At 46.0% G+C, this 19,276-nt stretch overlaps 1 protein-coding gene across 21 annotated transcripts in view; it reads left to right on the top strand.

Annotated features, from left to right (window-relative positions):
* The window catches only part of RBFOX2 (RNA binding fox-1 homolog 2), a 157,873-nt gene that overhangs the window by 28,167 nt on the left and 110,430 nt on the right, over window positions 1–19,276 (top strand). For all 21 annotated transcript variants that reach the window (XR_014619067.1, XR_014619068.1, XR_014619069.1 and 18 more), the window contains exon 2: window positions 2,256–2,306. Coding sequence is in view for 9 of the 21 variants with exons in the window: in XM_084300267.1 (XP_084156393.1) it covers window positions 2,256–2,306 (51 nt within the window). In the remaining 12 variants the exon portion in view is untranslated. The remainder of the gene's footprint in view (window positions 1–2,255; window positions 2,307–19,276) is intronic.

The raw sequence follows: 19,276 nt of genomic DNA, 5'->3' as shown, positions 1-19,276 counted from the left end.
GTGATTTGCTTCTACTTACAAAACCATTCTGTTTCTGGAGGTGACTTATGTGCATCCAGGGCCTTTGGTTTCAGGAAACCCACAAAGCTTTTGGTTTTGTCCCTTTTCAGCCACTGCTTTTGGTGACAGGTCCTTTCCTTAGTCCCTGATGTGATGAAGAACATCATCCCCAAAATAACTATTTCTTTTTTTCCTTTCTTCATTATTACTTTCTGCTTATGTTCACTGTCCATATCTTCAGCATCTGCAGTGGTACCTTCTCCGTTTATTCCTTATTCACCGTGGGGAAACCTTCCTGGTTTCCAAGGTGTTGTTGAAAGAGATTGCTGGCACACGAGCACGTTTAAGGTACTGACCTTGCACACACGTGTCCAACGTGCTGTTCAAACCAGACCTGGAATGATCTCTAGCAGGAGAAGAGAAATAGGAGGTGGACGTTTATTGCGCTCATTTAGGCTGGTAAACTGTTGTGTGTGGGAGGAACAGCAATCAGAGTGTTTTCTTACAATGTGTACTTACACTGAGGATGCGGGGGGAGTAATAGCTGTGCATTTCCATCGTCATGTTGCTTGGGTTTTAATTAGGTTCACGGGTAAAACTCAGAAGCTGGGTTACACTCCAGCACCGCAGCTGTCAGTCTCCGCTTGCTTCTTCCAGCCTGAGCGTGCTTTCTGCTCTTTCTGCATTTGTGGAGTTTTGTGCTTTACCTGCTCGTTGGCTGTCAGTGCTTGAGAAGAATGTACTCGCAGGGTGGTCAGCTTAATTACTGTTAATCCCCCAAACCGGCTGCCAGCACTTGTGCTGTCCTTGAAGCTCTCATCCCGCCTGCGCTACCCGGGCTTAGCGGGAGAGCCTGGAGATGGAGTTTGATGTTTCCTGGCGAGTTTCCGCAGAGAATCCCCTGGGCAGGTCTGAGGTAAAAAAGAAGAGAGGGGAGGACAAACACGAATTTAAAACAGCATTGCGAGGCCCTATATTGGATTGTTTGCATCTAGCTTTTTAGCAGAAGTTGCACTGTTCATGTGTAAACTGAAATTAGCCCTGCAGTTGCATGCCCTGCAGAAGATTTCTCTCTGGTAGGAGCTGGCCACATTGAGCTGAACAGCCCAGCGCCAGTAAAAGCAGAACCTTCACTTTTGACCATTTGGGATTGTTTTGCTGTGTTTTGTCAGGGTCTCTCCCTTCTGCAAGAGCTGCCGGAGAAAGCGCAGGGCTGGCTTAGGAGTTCCTCCTTGTCAGCCATAACAAGAGATAGGAACGGACTTAAAAACTGATTGCTGGAGACTGCTGGCCTCCTTTCGTCCTAGCCCTCTGCAGGGAGGTGCTCGTGGGTGAGGAGGGGTACCAGGGTGGAACTGAAATAAGATTTGTCTGGTTTAGTTTAGTCTTTACCCAGGGAGGAGGATGCACGGGGCACCTGAGTGCCCTCTCCCTGTTTTGAAAAGGAAGCCTTGAAGGGAGAGAAACAGAGAAGAAATTAAGACAAAGAAATAAACAGAAATGAATGTTTAGAAGTTATTAGGAGCTGTGTTATCTTAATCCCCAATGCACTGCTAAAATAGAGGAGAATCTGGGGATTTTGGGGAGAAATTCCAGAAGTGCTGGAGGTTCATGTGCCCCAAGGAGCAGGGTGACAGGGCTGCCAGGAGTGTAGGTTTAGGATCCCTTCTGGGGTGGAGGAAGAAACTCTAAAGGATTGGATTGCTATCGTGTGAGGTACTGTTCGGGCTTGCCAGGGTAATTGAAGTTACGCTGACTGCTTTTTAAGTTCACGTTAAACTATTAGGCTAGTTTTGAAAAGGGGAAAATTAACACTTTTATGGCTGGTGTTTAGGGAAACATTTCGTCAGGACCGGGCGAGGTGGGCAGCAACTTCTGTAATTTCTTGTTCTATTTTGTTCAGTTTTCACGATGGTAAATGATGTTTGCATGTAAAAAATTCTTTGGAAAATCGCGAGAATTATACACAACTGAAATTATAGGGGGTGAGGTAGGATTAGTTTATGCTTATTTTAGGGCTCTGATTTCTTGTTTTCTTTTTCCTTCTGCACAACTTGGCGTACGAAGGTGAAAATAAATCTTAGGTGTATCAGCTTACACGGATGATGGGAAGTTAGCAGAATGCTTTTTCGTGGCTCTTTCTTCCCCCATTTCATGCAGGTTCTTCTTTTTGGCCGAGTTAAGACAGACCTGTAACTCCTTGCTCTCCGTTCCGTGTAACCACTACATTCAATCTTTGTTTTCTTGTCTTGCAGAACGAGCCTCTGACTTCAGGTTATCATGGATACCCAGCACGAGACAATCAAGTAAGAGTCTGATTGCAGTGAATGTGCCTGCGTGTCTCTGTACGCTTAGGGGTGTTTTGTCCGATGGCTTCCTGACCATCTTGTTAAGGAGTGGAAATTCTGTTCTGTTGTGCAATGCTTGTGGAGATCTATATGGTGAGCGGGGTGGTTTTTTATGGCCTCCAGCACTATGTGGCAACCTGCCTAGAAAGGGGTTAAAAATGTTCCACATTACCAGCGGTTCAGGAGATTCTTTATTCTTAAAAACTCTTGTAACTTCAAATCCCCGTCCTAAGCTCCCACTATATCTCCTCAGCGTTAATGAATGTAGATGCTCAGTGCCAGTGCATGCTTGGCCCTGTTTTATTGCGGTAATTCTAGCATCTGGGGAGCAAAACAACATTTACTTTTTGTGCGAGCCTGCGTTGCTAGCTTTGCCAGTGCGGTGGGGAACGACGTGCCCTGTTGGGTTGTTCCTAGCGTCTGTGAACTTCTCTTGCCTTCCTTTCAAGTCCTTCAGGGCCCCTGCCCCTTGCTCTTATCCAGGATGTTCTCACTCCACAGCAGTACAAAATTGCACTGCGTGGTGCATTGCATCTGTTAAGCATTCTCTCGCGTCCTAACAGAAGACAGAGAAATCCCAGCTGATGGATTTGTGCAAAGGAAGGAGGAGATGCTTTGGAACAAATGAAATTTAATGGATTACGAGACACAACTGTCACACATTAGATCTTCCTTCTTGGAATGGAGGTATTTTTTTTCTCCAGTTTTATGCACTGCTCCTGCGAAGCTGAGTATGAGCCAGTGTAAGACGAGATTAATATGCACAGAAAATCAATAATGCGTCACGTTTCAGTAATGAACAAATAGCAAAGCTAAAATCAAATTCTCTAATGCTCTCAGGTACTCCTGTCTGGAGAAAGGGATTTTCATTCCGTCTTGGTGAGGCCTGTTTTTATGAAGGTGGGGCAGCACACTGCAGCATCAGCAGCTGAAGAGCTTAAGCCTCTGGTGCTTGCAATGTGTGTATGAATTTCTGTATAAGAGGGAGTTGCTCAGAATGTGCATTGGGATATATCAAACTGTTAACCAGCAGAAATAGATAATATGTGCTGCAGTGCTATGGGAGTTGGGATCCTACTATATCCTGGCTAAGTAAAAAACACAACTTTTGAGAGCCAGGGCCAGTCCCGGATCCTTAAAGACATTCCTGTCTGCTTTCAGCTTTTCCATTCTGGTAGCACCGTCTGCACCGTATTTTGTGTTTCACTGTTCCCATTTCGGGCTGGTTTGGGGTTGTCTGGGTGTTTCGTTCTGATGTCCTGCTTCACGAGTTTCCTCTTTTTCATCCCTTAATAACTCTTCTGATGTGAAAGTCCAGAGCTGCTGTTGCTGACGGGTCACCAGAGCAGCGGCAACGGGCTCGGGAAGCTGTGCTATGGACTGGGCAGCCCCGGGGGGCTCTGTCTGGGTGAGCAGGAAGGGATGGACATTAGCTGGTGTGCCGATGTATTTCAGGTGGGCCATAGCTTCACAGAGATGTCCCAGTGGGCAAACAGCAGCAGCAACACTTGGGTGTTTTCATTTTAGCAAATAGTTGTTTGAAACAGAGAATCAAATCTCTTCTTGGTGACATCTTGATCTGTGGTAAAGGTTTTTTCCTTCCTTCTTGCTTTTGGCCCTGAAACGGATTAAATTCAGGTCTGGTTTTCACTAATGAGGTTTCAAGGCTTTTAGCTAATCTGATTGGGAGCCTCTAACATGATAGCAGTAGAAAAGAACCCTCTGTTGCTGCAGATGGGCTGGTGTGAGGGAGAGAGCACTGCCTGATGCATCACCTGCTTTTCCGCACTGGGGAGGGAGGAAGGAAGTGGTGTGGGATTGTGTGCAGTAATCCTGACCCTGTAACAAAGTTAATTACGAGATGCAGAAGCAATTGTGTCAGATTTCTCCTTTTCATCAGATTAGGAGATGGATTTGAGTTGAAGGGTGTAAATCTGCATATCTTGCTCTTTGCCATTGCACTTATTTATTGCAAATCCCTGTACTGTGCTTTTTGCCACAATGTTTTCCTTAGCAGAAGTAGCAGAGCAGAGGTTTATTTTCAGGCACCTCATCGTTTGACCACAGCAGTCCCACTAGAAATTCTCTGGATATAACCTACCCTGCCTTTCACCTTACTTAGCATCCTACTCCTTCATTTATTTGCAAGTCCTTCTCGCTCCTTCCAGCTCTCTTTGCCACTAATTGCTGGCTGCAAACCTTTCACTGTGCTGTTTTTACACCCTCTAGTGGTTAAAGCGTACCCAGATGTTCCAGATTATTGCCGTTTTCTTTCTGCCAGCGGGGATATGGGATTGGTTTGAGTCCTTGCGTTGGCCGTTGGGGAGCGCTTAGGTCTACAGTCCAAAGTTTATCTCGTGTCCTCTCCCAAATATTTAAGTGTTCTGGGCAGCAGCACTGAGGCAAGGGAGATGAGCTCATGTCGAGGCTGTATTTCTCTTCATTTGGTTGTGTGATTGCTTTATGATAACACACGGCACAGCCCCCCTGTTCCTTGCCTGTGCTGCCAGAGTGCTGCCCTGCTGGGCTTTCTGTGGTGGCGGGGCTTGAGGAGCACGTGTACTAAATCAGTGTCATAACAATTTGCCTAAAAACAGAGTTTTTTTCTGCTGCTGTTAGCGTGGCACTGCTGGGGCTGGTGCAGCTGTGTAGGGAGCTGCAGAGCTCTCTGGGGCTCTTCTCAAGAACTCGAGTTTTGCTCTGCGGATCCATAAAGCCCGTGCAGGCACAGCAGGATGCCCCTGCCTATCTGCAGTGCTAGGCTGACGGCACAAATGAAGCCCTCCACAAAAGGAGGATACGGGAAGGCTGTTAACCGAGATGAGAACCGAGGCTTTTGGTGAGGAGAGCTTATTCTCTGGAGGCTTGATCCCTCCGTCGGGCCTGCTAGCAAAATGGTGTTTCTTTTTTTGTAACATGAGCGCCTGCCTGAAATGCACTGAACCAAGACTTCTTTGCTTCATTTCCCGAGCCGTGACAAACAGCTCTGAGATCCTAGGAGTTTGTCTCCGTGTGGAAAATGGCCAGTACAGCTCCTCTGACACAACTTTTATATACAAACTCGTCGAGAATAAATACTCTGGCTCTGGAAAGTTATTCCGTGCTAACCATGCCAGCTTGTTTTATATATAGCCAAGGTCTGTGTCGCATTGCTCTAGTGCTTTTCATGTGTATTAGAAGTGGTATCTAAAATTCATGTGAATTGCTGCTGAATGCTGGCACTTCTGTGGCAGCCTTTGGCAGCTGCACAAAATAAATAACGTTCTCCAACAGGAAACGAAATGAGCAAGAACACCTTGTTCGGCTCCCACTGAAGGGACGAGAGGAGAGGAGAGAGTTTATGCAAGCAGGAGGTAATTGCACACGCCAGAACTGGGTCAGGGTGTTAGAGCTGTTACACCTCTCCTGTTATGGAGAGTGATCCTCAGCTATCATAACAGGTTAGGATGCTGGTTTGAAGCCTCTTTTTAAAGCTTATGCTTCTGCGAGTGCCGTTCTTAAATTAAACTGGGCCATTGGCTCGGTACTAATGTGGTGGAAATGGCATTACCTGTCAGAAATGACACCTCTTTCAGTGTAATTTGGGTGGCTGATTTGCCACCCGAGCGCTCACCGGGCCTGACCTGTTGTTCTCGTCTCTGTAGATGAGCCTGCAGCCCAGGGTAGCCTGAGTGCCCATGGCAACTGCTGGGAACAGCTTTATCACGAGCCCCTCAGTTTGAGTTCAGGCTTGAGGTGAGATGCTGTTAAATCCTCTCCAATTGTCAGCCTGTTCCCCTGGGCTGCTGCTCGCTTGCTGCTTGGGGCTATCTGCTGGAGCATCGCGGGCAAGCTGTGTGCGCTCCCTCCCTCCCCGTGGCTGTGGGGCTGCTCTGGGTGAGTCGTGCTTGCAGGCTGTGAGAACAGGAAGCCTCCCCTCTTGCTTTCTTTCTGTTTGTTTTCCTTGTGCAGGGAGCTGGGAGAGGAAGCCCAGGGTGGTCCGGGTCTCCTTTGTCCGTCTCCCTCCTCTCCATCACATGGATGAAATGTGAATTCGGGGATGTTGCCTCAACTTGGTTAGCAGCTTGGAAGTTCAGCATGGATTAGGGTATCCACAAAAACCTCTTGGTTTAGTTCAGTGTTTCCATACCAAGCTGCTCTCGCCATAAAGTAGTGACCTTCTGGAAGAAAATGTCTTGGTTACTTCTCTGTTCTTACTTGTACCATGGTTGCACCAGCCAAAATCTCTCCAGTTACAAAGGCTTCATGTCTCAAGAGTTTAAACCTTTAAGTAGTATTCCTGAAAAGCATTTGGGTTTTTAATTTGTTTCCCTTCTTGTAACTGACCAGGGAAATACACCCTCTAGTGAGTATGCTAACTTGCTGGGTAAATGAGTAAGATTGTGGCAGCAGAAGTGGTGTTATTAGGGAGCTGGAAGGGAGGGTTAATGTTTGTGGGTTTTTGGTTTGTTTGCCACCTTATTTACACTTCTGATTTGAATGAAGTATATTTAATGCAAATCCTTAAACTGAGTGACAGAGAGAGGGAGAAAGGCCTTGAATAAAAGTTCAAAACTGTTCTCTTTGAGCGAAGGGCCAGGACAAAGATCAGGAAGTATCTGAGGTCCTCTGTGTAAAATGGAGAAGGTTTGGTATTCATGGTACTGTAGGGGAGTATTTTTTTGCCTGAAAGTAAGCGATGCAAGGCTTGGGATGGACCCAAGCTAATGAGGGGGGACTGCTCTAAACATCTTCCTTATGTCTAAGATTGGGTGAATTAGGGGGTAAGACTGCCAAATCTGCTGCTTCCTGGCTTCCATAACCTCCCTTCGGGCAGGCAGTTAAATATTTCCTCTCTGTACTAGACAGGACCGATGGGATGTTCTGTTACTGGCCTAACTGCCATGTCCCATAAAAGATAACAAGCCTCACTTTGGAGAATGCAGTCTGAGCAAAAAGCTCTAAGATAATCAAGAGATGGGACATATCTGTGAAGCAGTTGCACACGGAGGGGTCTGGTGGTGTGTAGTGGGGTAACTGCATGGGGTTACAGCTTAGCACCTAGGCCGTAAGCAGTGTAAGGTGTGTTACAGAAATATGGTTACCACTGCAGCAGGGGAGGACTTGCTGGGACATCTTTTACAGGACATCTTTTTACACCGCCAAGCACTGAGTATGTTGCAAAACTGCTTTCTAAAATTATATTCTGAACTGAGGCGTGATGGCCACATTCCCTAGATCTCTCCTCTCCTTTCTGTGTAGCTGATCTCCTGCTATCAAGACCTATCCGAAGGGTTAAGTAGCACGTGAAGCATACTGTTGTGCAGTTGGCAAGTCCTGTAAATGGATCTAAATGTGTTTATTTCCCTTTTCCCTTGTGTCTGCTGCTTTCCTAGCCTCTGAATACAAGGCAGGGAATCCTCTTCTTGGAGAACACTGAGTATCTTTCACAAACTCCTTCAGCAAGCTCCATATCAACGCGTGCCTCACTGTTACTCAATAGCAAAACAAAAAAAACAACAACAAAAAAAAGGAGAAAAGTTATATGAGAAGATGAAATGAGGGAAAAGAGTGCATCTAATTGGAATACATGGGAGAACTTCCTGACAATAAGATCCTGCAGCCCTATAAGCAGTCTCTCAAGGGAAGTAACGATTACCTTGCTGATGAATAGTCCGGCCAAGTTCTGGGGCTGCAAGGCGTTGGCAGGAAATGGGCTGGATGATGTAATATAAATTCCTTTCATGTTTGGGTTGTCCGATTCAAGCGATTTCTCATCTCTTCTCGGGGTTAAAGAGAGGAGCTGTGAGTCATCCTTCTTGGGAGAGGACCAGGAGACCACTTTTTTGTTCTCTGATGCACTTTCTGACTGTTGAAGTCTTACCCAATGCCTGCAAGAGCCTTGGAGACTCCAACCCCTTGAGGTATTTGGGCTAGAGGGGCAGCATTTTGGTCAGATTTCCCCTTCCGAATGGTTTTGGAAGTGCAAGAGACTATGGCTCATGTATTAGAAGCAGTCAATAAAATGATCGGTTGGAGGAGTGCAGGGTAAAACCCAATGGTGTAGAGAAAACAGCTTGTTTGTGGGCATTAGATCACACTGAAGAGCATAAACGTGGCTATTCTGGGCCGGGCAGAAGGTCTCTGTGCTGCAGCGTCGTGTCTTTGACAGTGTCTAATGGCAGGTACTTAAAGCACAGGGAGCAGCGCCAAGATTCGGCAATACTTCCCCTGCTAGGTACTCTTTAAGCAGTCTGGTGGCTTTGGGATTTCCTGGCCATAGATTCTTTTATTTTATTTTATTTTATTTTTAAGGTCACCTGTGATAGATTTTTCTTTATTGAACTTGTTTAAATGCTTGCTGAGGCTGTCTGAGTCTTTGGCATCCACAACATCCTGTGGCGACGAGTCCTGCACTTTAGGTATGGTTTTTGAGGGAGGGGAAAAAAGAAATAAGTCCTTCTGTGCACGGCTAACTTAAAACTGAGCTGTTTTGGGAGCTGTCAGGGGTGGGAGAGGAACAACCTGCGGGCTTAAGGCCTCAGTTCCTAGCGCATCCACAGCTGCACTGACACCTATGGGTTAGGATTTTCTTCCTAACTGGGGGGAAAAGAAATCACAACAGAGAGCAGAAAGAAAATGTGAGTGTGTATTTAACACCTTTTTCTTCCTGAAAGGCTGCACTGCTTTTGCAAAAGCGACTCCCGGGTTCCCCCAGGCAGGTGTACCTGCCGAGGAAGGACAGGCCAGGTTCCTGAAGCATCCCAGTGCAGCATGGTGTGGCGGTGAGCAATGGGATTTGGGGCTCTGTGGAGGGCCCTGGAGGAGCAGTAAGGGTGCCCCGATACCTGGGCAGCTTGGCCAGGCCCAGGGCCTTGGGGTGCCCGGGTTAGGGCTGGCCCTGCGGCTCGGGCTGTGGGCTGCCAGAAGAGGGCACCCAGCGCTCAGCCAGCGCCTTTCTCCTGCCTCCGCTCATTTTCCAGAGCGTGCCTTTGGGGTTATCTCCTGGTTTCCGACTCTTGCCGTGAAGCAGGAGCACCTCGTGCTTTGGGGAGAGCAGGGGAGGGCGATTCGGTGCCCCGTGTCCAGCTTGGTTTTGGCCTCTCCAGGCTCCCTGGAGGCTGTCTGTGTTCTGCAGAGCAGGAAATCTGACAGAACCACGGGATGGCTGAGGGGGGAAGGGACGTGGTGGCCCCCTGCTCCAAGGCCTGCCACAGCAGGGCCACCCGGAGCAAGCTGCCCAGGACCACGTCCAGGTGGCTTTTGGAGGTCTCCAAGCAAGGAGAGAGTCCACAGCCTCTCAGGGCAAGCTGCTCAGTCTCAGAGCCTTCAGGGAAATGAAGGATGTACGTATGTGAATAAATACATAAATGCTATTTCTCCATCCTTTTTTCTGCCTTTTATTTTTTTTAAAGGGAGTGTGGAGAGCTCAAGGAATAAAACCAGTCAGTGTAGTTACAGGACCGAGGAAGATGTTGAAAAAGATCGGATGCTTACAGTCAAGATGCTTTACCAAAGGAAATTAAGGCAACAGCAGACAGAGATTGCTAATTTTTAAGGACCAATCATGTCAGATGAATTTAATTTTCTCCTTTGACATGGCAGCAGGCCTGGCAGATGGAGAAAGCTACTGGCTTCAGGTCTAGTCCGGCCTGACCTTTACATAAACTAGGCAAATGAAAGGTGAAATGAAGAAGCGCCTGAGCACCTCATTGGAAAACTATGTCTGGAGTAATTATGTCATGCTTTGCTCTGTGTGTGTGGTATCTGGAGTCTTAATGTGGTCTGTCCTGGCTGCTGTGCCCTCCTGTGCTTCTCATCGAACATCAGGGTAATTCAGTGAATGAATATATTTGTGTGTGCGCACTGGCAGCCTTTGGAAGGCAGCGGTAGGTGTCAAAAAGATCCCTGTAAATTGAGGAAATGGTTTGAAATTCAACAAAACCAAGCTGTATTAATGGAGGGAGCTGAATTCCCAATGTGAAATGGAGAGTAGCTGGCTAAGCAGTAATATTGAAGGAAACATCTGGGGTAACAGGAGATAACAAACTGAATACGCGGCGCTGGTTTTTGTGGTCTCAAGAATTTGGAATGGATTTCCAGGTGTGTCAAGTAACGAGGGAAGGTAATTATTCTTCAGAGCTCAGCATGGTGAGTGGAGCACTGTACCTGGTTATAGGTGCTTCAGGAAAGATGCAGGCAGGGTTTGGAAAAAGTCCAGGGAAACAAAAAAAAAAAGAAAAAAGGAGGCTTCGATTGCATGATATATGAGGAAAACATTTATTTAAAAGCAGGAAAAAAATAAAAAGAAGAAAGAACAGAGAAGTATGGAGGATGGGGAATGATTATTTACTGTGTCCATTAAAGACAGCATAGTTAGCATCAAAGAAGACCTAAATTGTGTATTACGGGGTGAAACATTTTCTGTTTCAGTGTAGTGAAGCACTGAGGCAGGGTAATTTTAGGGGACCAGAGTTGCTGCTTCTCGGAGTCTGTAATAACAAGTTAGGCAATTCCTGATGGATGCTTGTCTAAACATGCTCTGCATTGCCTCTGAGCACGGAGGACCTCTCGTCTCCCCTGCCCTGTACTCATATTATTCTGTGACAGTAAAAAAAGAAACACACAGCAGTTGTTACCACATGCATAAATTCCACAGCTGTGTGACTGCTGTTATCTTGGACCTTTCTCTTTTTTTTTTGTGTGGGGGTCTAAATTGTAAAATAAGGAGTCTTCTGTGCTGCTGTATGATCTTACAAGTGCCAGAGGTCCGTTCTCTGTGACAGCTGTCTCATAGCTCTGTTTCTTCCTCATCTCGCCTATTACTCAAAGGGTGCAGGATGTTCAGCATCTCTGAGTCAGTCCTTCCCTCTGCCTCGCTGTAATAACACGCATCGTGTATGAACCTCGGAGCTGTTTGCTATCTTGATTTCTCTTTAAGTTCCCTGGCCAGCTCTCCTTCTCCGGTGCTTAGAGATTTCCTGTTTTCTTTACACAAACACCTTCTCGCTAGCCTACCTGCAGCTCCCGCTGCACCGAAAGAGGACCGAGAGATTTGGGCAGGAGCCTCCCTGCTGTCGGGAAGTGTCTGTGGGAGGGCAGCCTCTGCGTTAACTGCTTCGCTGCCCGGCTCGTGCTGCAGCGGGACCCCGAGTCAATGAATGGGATTGCTCGCTCTTCTGCCCGCTTCTCCTGCACGGTGAGTGAGCAGCTCTGCCTTCGCTGCTGAAGGGATGCCGCAGGCTTCCTCAGCGAGCTAAGCAGATACTCCCCGGAATAGCTGCTTGGAGGGAAGATGGTTTCGTTCTTCCTCGATGTGAAGGGAGAGGTGTTTCCAGCGTAACGTCGCTCGGAGCAGGCGTTTGCCAGATGGTTTCAGCTCCCCGGAGGCTTTGGGATGTGAAAGGAGAAGGGCCAGGAACACACTTCTGATTCATTCCATTAGTAGATTAATCGGCACTGTCCTGGCTTAATAAGTCTCTTAGATTTCCCAGTGGAAACGGCACATGTAATTCTGCCCAGGTCACGCTCTGCACACCTGTGTTGGAGCTTGCACAGCGAGGAGCCGCGCTGCTGCAGGCGACATCTGCACGGGAAGGCTTTGCGGGAAGGGCAGGCTTGGCGGCGGGGGGAAAGGTGAGGGAGAATGTTTTGCACGAGTCCTGTTAGGTAATGCTAGTGGGAGTGAGATGGCTTGTGAGAACATGCTTGAATTCTTCTGCCATTTTGGTGGTGGTGGGGGGTGTATTTAAAAGCGTTGCAGTGCTAATACCATGATACGGAGCCTTTTTTTTTTTTTTTCTTTTTCATGTTGTATTAATTGCCGGCTAGATTGCGTTTTCCAGGAAGTCTGTGATTAGAGGACAAGGGTGCTCTTCCTGATAAAGGTCAGAGGCTGCTGTCTGCAGAGGCTGGTGGTGAAACCAAGGGACCCGACTGACAGATTTCAGCCGAAAACCTGAGCAGATGCTGTGCGGCTATTTACTTGGGGGTGGTGGTGGTGGGGGGGGGGGCTCCCCCATGACCTGTCTCTTCCCCGCCTCTCTTTCCGCAGGCCAGCCAATTGTTGGGGAGTGGATTTAGTTGCTGCTGCCGCCCACACAGGAGAAGGTTTGTAGCTCTTGGCAGTTTTAGCAGGAATCTGCGTTTTTAACTCTTCTGCTGCCTGCGGGCTGCGACGAGCCGCTCCGCCGTGTCACGGCAGCCCCGAGCTGCGCTTGCCGCGATGCCTAATAAAGTTTTACTGGTAGCATTGTTCCTGATGAGACCCATTAAATTCCTTCACGGCCTGGTTTTAATGAGGAGAGACTTGAATTACTGCCAGCAAACGCATCCTGTCCTTTTCTGGTCCGTCATTTCCCCGATACACCTGGGGAGCGCGGGCTGCCCTTTCTCACAGGTCAACAGGACGGCAGCGGCTCATGTTGGCAACAGCTTCATCATCATCTCCATTTCTGGGGCACCTGTCACCCTGGCTCCTTGCCACTGTTTCCCTAAGCTAAAACAGTGCTCCTCAATTTCAAGTGCTCGGAGAACATGTTGTTTTCCAACCATTTATGGCAACCAGCTCCAATCCTCTGCAGGGTCTGCAGCAAGACTGACGGGGCCAAAGGAGTAAATGTCATGAGCCTCCGGAGCTTTCTGCTGAAAGCTGAGATAGAGATATTTTACGTCCCGCGGTATATGTAGCCGGATTTAGGCTCTCTGGTATTTCCAGTAGAATGGCATTTCAGAACTGGGAGCTGAACTCTGACAGCAGCGTTGTCCCCAGTTGCTGCCAACTTCGCCCCAGACAGAGAACTGCTGTGTTTCTTCAGCAGCTGTTGCTGCGGAGCAGAGCAGGGGAAGAGTGCTGGTAGTCTCTGAAATAATTTGAAATATACTGGCACAATAGACAGATAGAGCCAGCCCTCTGAATTTCACTCAAGAATTAATCTAATCACTGTGTAATATGTTCTTACTGGTCTATCCTACCTAAAGGGCAAAGTTAACTACATTAGGCACAATTTGGAGCATTTGATTTCCTTCAGACGTAGAATTAGGATACAGCTGACTATCCATGTAGATATTTCGAGGTTTCTGGGCGTCTCTAATCCAGTTTGTAGTGACATTAGCATTAGATAACCATAGCGAGGCCTTTATCTGAGAGGAAACATGCATTCTTCAGGTCACACAAGGATGAAAAAAAAGATTGTTCTGGTCACTGTTGCTCTCTGGGAATTTGGGAGCAGAGGGGAATTTCGTATTCTCTTGTTGCTGGTGGCTTTGATAACAAAGCAAATCGTTTCTGTGGACGGTACAGGAGTTGTCAGAGGCTATGTCTACACTTCAAAGCTTAAATTTGGATTAAGATAAGTTGAGAATCTATTGGGTAGGACCTTTGGCACAACAATTCCATGCGTTGACTGGTCATAGTCACTTCACACCATTCATCTCATCTGAACTGAACATGAGGGAGCTGCTACTCTTGCAATTTGTCTGCCTTAAAAAGGGATTAGAAGAGTATGGAAGTTGTAATCAATCTGTAATGGTAGAGTCTAATTTTGCCAGGATTTCAACAGAAAAGGCAGCAGAATGGAATTTATGGTACTTTTTTTTTAATGGTAGGGGGTGGGAAAAAGGGGAAGGTGGAACAACCTTGATACGAGCTCAGCTGGAAGTGTTTGAGAGTCCCGGTATGTTTGTACCCCCACAGACTGCAGTGATGCTGAAGACCAGATCAGTCTGCTCATACGAGAGCCAACAGCCTCCCGATGCAAGAACATTTTCTTGGCACTTGTGTCAGCTGTGTATTTGAATATCCCATGGAATATCCTGTGTTACCAGTTCCGGGTGTTTCAAGCGCCCAGGGTCTGTGAGATCTGCAGAATGGCACAATGTCCTCTTAAAAGATCCAGCTAGACGCCTAGCCAAGTGTCTTTTTGGAAGTCTCCCATATTAAATCTATACACTAAAAAGACTTATTAAAAAAAAATCTTATCAGGAACCAAGTAACGTAGTTAGCCTTTACGCACACACACTCAGATTTCTAAATCTTCTTATGCTCATCGTGCAGCGAGGAGCCAGGCGGATGGCAGGAGCTGCTTTCTTCAGCCATTAGAATAATCCGGCTCGGTGGTGGTGGCAGAGGTATTGTTAAGGACTGCTTTGCTCAGGATGAGATCAGAAGCAGAATTGCTTTTCTGACAGCTGACCTTTGCTGATCATTCTGAATTGAAGTTTGGGATATTCTATTCTATAACATTTTTTTTTTCCCCCAGTAGCATTTCTGTCCTCTAGAAATCTTCCTCTGTGTTTTATATCTATTTAAGCCTTTTGTCTTATGCCTTATTAATGCCTTTTACATTTGAACAGCCTGCCGTTCCTGTATGTGGTTTGACAACTGCCAATACTCCCGCTGAAATATTTTGCTTTTAGTCCTGTTAATGGCGATTTCGCCTGGATTTCCGTACTGCCGTTATGTAATGGAAGTAGCTGCAGTCCCCTGACACGTGTGTTTGGTCTCTTTCCACCCACCCTTATTTATCTCGCTGATGCTGTGTTCCACCAAAGTCTTTCAGCAATTCAGTTTTGTTGTTTCTCAGGAGATGCCTTTCAGTGTTTATCAGTGTTACCTCTTCATTAGCTGGAGCCATTCCTCTCCTCTTTGCTGATGATATGCCTGTGCCATTTCTCGTACCGAGACCGTACTTCAGGCACTCAGCTAACAAAAACATCATAAATTTAAGATATTTTATCTTCATTAGGTGCATAAGGCTCCTATGTAATGTTAAGGATTATTTTTCTTCTCACGGTGTCAACTGGAATAATGTTCTTTGAATAAAAGAAGAAATAAAGCTCCTGTGATGACAAGATTAAAAAAAAATGCACGATGTCTAATTTGTTAAGCCGATTCCTTCACTCTCATAGGTGTATTCGCAGTCTCCTTGTGGGGTTTATTAGTCTTCCAGTTTTTCTGAGTTGGAGAGAATGCATTTCATACTCTTCAGGAAAAAAAAAAAAAAGGGATGTTAAAATCTTGTCTTCAACCCAAGTGATACAAGAGAGAATTTCATTCTTCAGGTCTCTAGCAATTTTACTATCCTAGGATTTGTAAACTGCTTTCTAAGCTGTAGTAAATTAGATCCCAGCAGTACAGGGCCTATGTAGATAAATATAGTAGCCATTATACCTTGATATAGCTGTATTGTCTAGGAAATTACTACTGTTATTGAAAAGGAATTTGCTCAGGGCAAGAGAGTATCCATTACTTCCTGAATAACTCGCTAATATTGTTAACCTTCCTTTGCACAAACAAGCCCAAAGGAGTCCCTTTCTGCGAGGAACTGCAGGGTTTTGTCCTTGGTTTGCATTTCCCATTATCAGCAGCAAGCCTAAACCGAAGTTTCAGCATATTAATAAGCCCCTGTGTGGTCTAGGGAAGGGAGCTGTGCCCCGTCTTCTCCTTCTCCCACTGTTGCAATGCTCTCACCTTCGTATTGTTTCTCAATTTGCTGGATTGTTGCAGTGCTGATGGATCGCTCACGTGGTGCAGCCACTTGACACGGTAAGCACAGAGGCAAAAAATGGCGTAACAATGCTGCAGCTCCATTGATGAGATACTTGAAGCAGTTTTTCTTGTTACTTGGAGCCTTATCCTTTGAATAGGATAACACTTCGATGCCATCAGCTCATCCTTTGGTGTAACTACCACTGTGAACTGCGTTGAGGTAGGAGCTGAGTTCAGGCTTTTAATTATGGCTTCCTCTTCAAAACCCACAACCAAGAGGTATCCTACTTGGCACTGACACACAAGTCTGGGGCACAAAGAATCTTTCTGCTCTTTATCAGTTCAATGGGATGTTGTACTCACGCTTTGACACTAAAAAAGGACTTTTTCAGAGTTTGATAATGTTTAATACTTTGTGCTACCTCATACTGGCTGGAGAAACCGAAGGGTTGTGAATCTTTGTTTTCTGGACATTACTGGTGAAGATATTAAACATTAGGGTTAAAGTTTACTTGACTAAACTTAAGATTAAGTAAGTGTTGGAGCTTATTTTGATTCCCTCTTAAGATTGCCTGAATATATTTGCTGAATGCCAATTCAATATGAACCTCAGACTATATCTAGCTATGAGAGAAGGGTAAAGATGGGGCTTGAAAATACAGCTGTCACCCTTGGCTTTAGAGATGCAGACCTTAAGCTTGCTAGTTTTTCTTCAGAAGGTGGTGGAGGATTGCAAATTTTGATCCTGCTCCCCCACGGGAAGACCGACAGGTGTAATTCATGGAAATTCCCAAGTGGCTGCCCAAACTCATGTTTGCTACATCCTGGGAGCAATTGCATCACGACTTCATTTCTGCAGATGAATGTCCAAACCAGTATACCACAGCTTTCTTACATCCGAGAGTTTTGCATGGTCTTGAACGTTTAACTTTGAATTCTCTGGCTTTGTGGCTTGGTTTTGTTGATGTGGGTGTTCTTTGTTTTAATTTAAAAGCATATTTTTATGTGGGAACACATCCTTAGCGAAACACTTTTTATAGTTACTGAGCTCATAGGGCTTCTCGTGAAGGATTGACAGTGCCTTCCAGAATAGGGCTCTTGAACATACTTGTGAGAAGAGGAAAATCCCAAACAAAGACTAAAACGCTTTTCTTGGTACCCATTGCCTTTTTCTCTGCTACGTACTTGCCTGTGAATTAAGACCTTCTGAAGATTGTTTAATGACTTAAATTTAATTACTACGTGAAGTCAGCAGCAGGACAGTCCCTGAAAATCATTGGTTTTGTTTGCATGTCAAGGTGTTTTACTGCTTCAGGCTTTCTGCTTATATTTTTTTTTATATTTTTATTTATTTATTTATTTATTTTTGTGTGTGTGTAAGATAAACTAACACTTGATCGTTTGCTTTTAAATAAGTAATCTCTTTTCAGGAGCCTCTTTGAGCATAGCCAAACCATACCTGCTGGAGGTGGAATAGGGAATCCAGTTTTCCAGTAATTAAGTGAGTTGCTCTGTAACAAAATGGCTTTTTTTCCTTCTTGTAATATGCCAGTGTTGGGTTTATTTGCTTGGCAAAACATCTAAAAGGGACTGTGGTGTTTTTCTGGGTGATTTATTGTATGCATTTTGTATTTGTGTTACTTCCTTTCACAAACAGGGTAATGCAGGAAGAGGCTTCCTGGAGTCCTTATGGACTTTGAGAGGAAATCTACCTTGTGGTTCAGCAATTCTGATAATTGGAGATAATGCCAGGATCCTGAGTGGAGGGAAGCTTCACAAACAGGCAGTAGTCTGTCACAAGGGTAGTCTCCAGCAGCACCCAAAGGAGGAAACCAACCTCAAAGAGGATCCTCTTATCTCCATAGGAACTGCAAGTGTGCCCAGAGCAGCTTTCTGTGCCTCTCCCCGGGTAGTTCCCAGCCCCATCTCTAATCTTCTTTAAAACAAACAAACAAAAAACCCAAACACGAGGCATGCCCAAACCCCACAAATAGCAGGAGTCAGGTTCCCATATTCTCTTGCCGGGACGTTCTGCCAGCGTCAGATAAGACTAAATAAGCCATTTAGTCAGAGCAATCTGCCTTTGAGCATCGCAGAGCGCGTCTCCCTTCCCATCTCTAGTCAGACCTTTGTGGGTAGCCCTTGAAGATTTTATCGCGGTGGGACAGCGAGCGAGTCTTCATCCTCAATCTGATTCAGCTTCTGCATACAACATGAATGCCCAGTTTGCCTTTTGGCTGAAAACAACTGTTTTCCTTTGGTTTGAAATGAAATTTCCTTCCTCAGCCTGTCCCCACCTCAGAACACCTCCCCTCCCGCTTTTTAGCCAAGGAGAGCTGCACGATGAAGAGGAACACATGCACTCAGTAGCACTTATTGATCATAAAAGAACTGCATCTCATCTTTGAGTTCAGGCTGTTTTTAAAAGCTCTTTTACAGTTCTGTTTTATGGGACAGGTTGCCAGAAGACACATTAAACTTCAGGAGTAGATATTTTTATGATCAGTGTTCTTCATTCATGTACCCGAACGCTCTCCTAGATGTGTTCAGGTGCACAGGCCTTCAGCCTGCATCTTTGTTTTGTGAAACTCCCGCTGTCAGCCCCCACGTTGGTGTGTTTTTGGCTTTGCTCTGCACTGGGATGTTATTTGAGATCTCGTTAGAGGAAGAGCTCCCGACTGGATGCTTCTAGGGAAACTGTGAAAATTTGTATTGGTGACTTCAGCAGTAGCACTGCTTCCCTGATGTAGTCTTCAGGAGATGACACAGGAGTAATCTTTTGGCCGGGCTCAGCTAACTGCAGCAGGGCTTTCACTATATAGTTTCCAACAAACACAAACATTGGGGGATGTCATTGCATCATGCTTGCGCTTTTGGCCTTACAGCAAGATCAGCGTTAGTACCAGAGCTAGGGCTTGTTAGTGCTGGGAATGCAGAGCAAGCAACGAGACGCAGACTGCAGGCCTTCCGAAGTGTCCACACCTGAATATGCTCACAGCTGTAGTTCGGTTGAAACCCACTTGTTATCTGGTTACATTCCTGCTGTTCGTAAGCTCCAGCGAGATAAGAGGACAACGGCGCTGTTTGTTGGGAAGCTGTTGGAACATCTTCCGTAGTTACTGCTGGAATGGAAAGCATTCTGTTATCACAGGGCCGCCACAGCTGACTTCTTTTCCAAATATAGAGCAGAAAAACGTATTGAATGCTTTCGCTCTTCCTTCAGTATTGGTGATGTTTCTACCTTTTTCCCATAGCAGCAGGTCAAGCTGATCACTGGGGTTGCCGCTCCTGAGAACCCTTGACGAACTTGTTATTGTCCTTCAGCTCCGGCTGTGAATTCCTCCTCCTGTCTTCACGGCTCCCTTGTCAGTTTTTTTTTTTTTTTTTCTTGCCCTTCCTAGTTTCCTTTCTGTTTCCTTGTCTCAGCTTTTCTTTTTTTTAATCACTCGTTAGAATAAGT

The sequence above is a fragment of the Netta rufina genome, assembly GCF_964035555.1.
Source record: "Netta rufina genome assembly, chromosome: 1".
NCBI classification, from domain to species: Eukaryota; Metazoa; Chordata; class Aves; order Anseriformes; family Anatidae; genus Netta; species Netta rufina.
The sequence above is the reverse complement of the archived record's forward strand: the minus strand, read 5'-3'. Positions and strand labels throughout refer to the sequence as shown.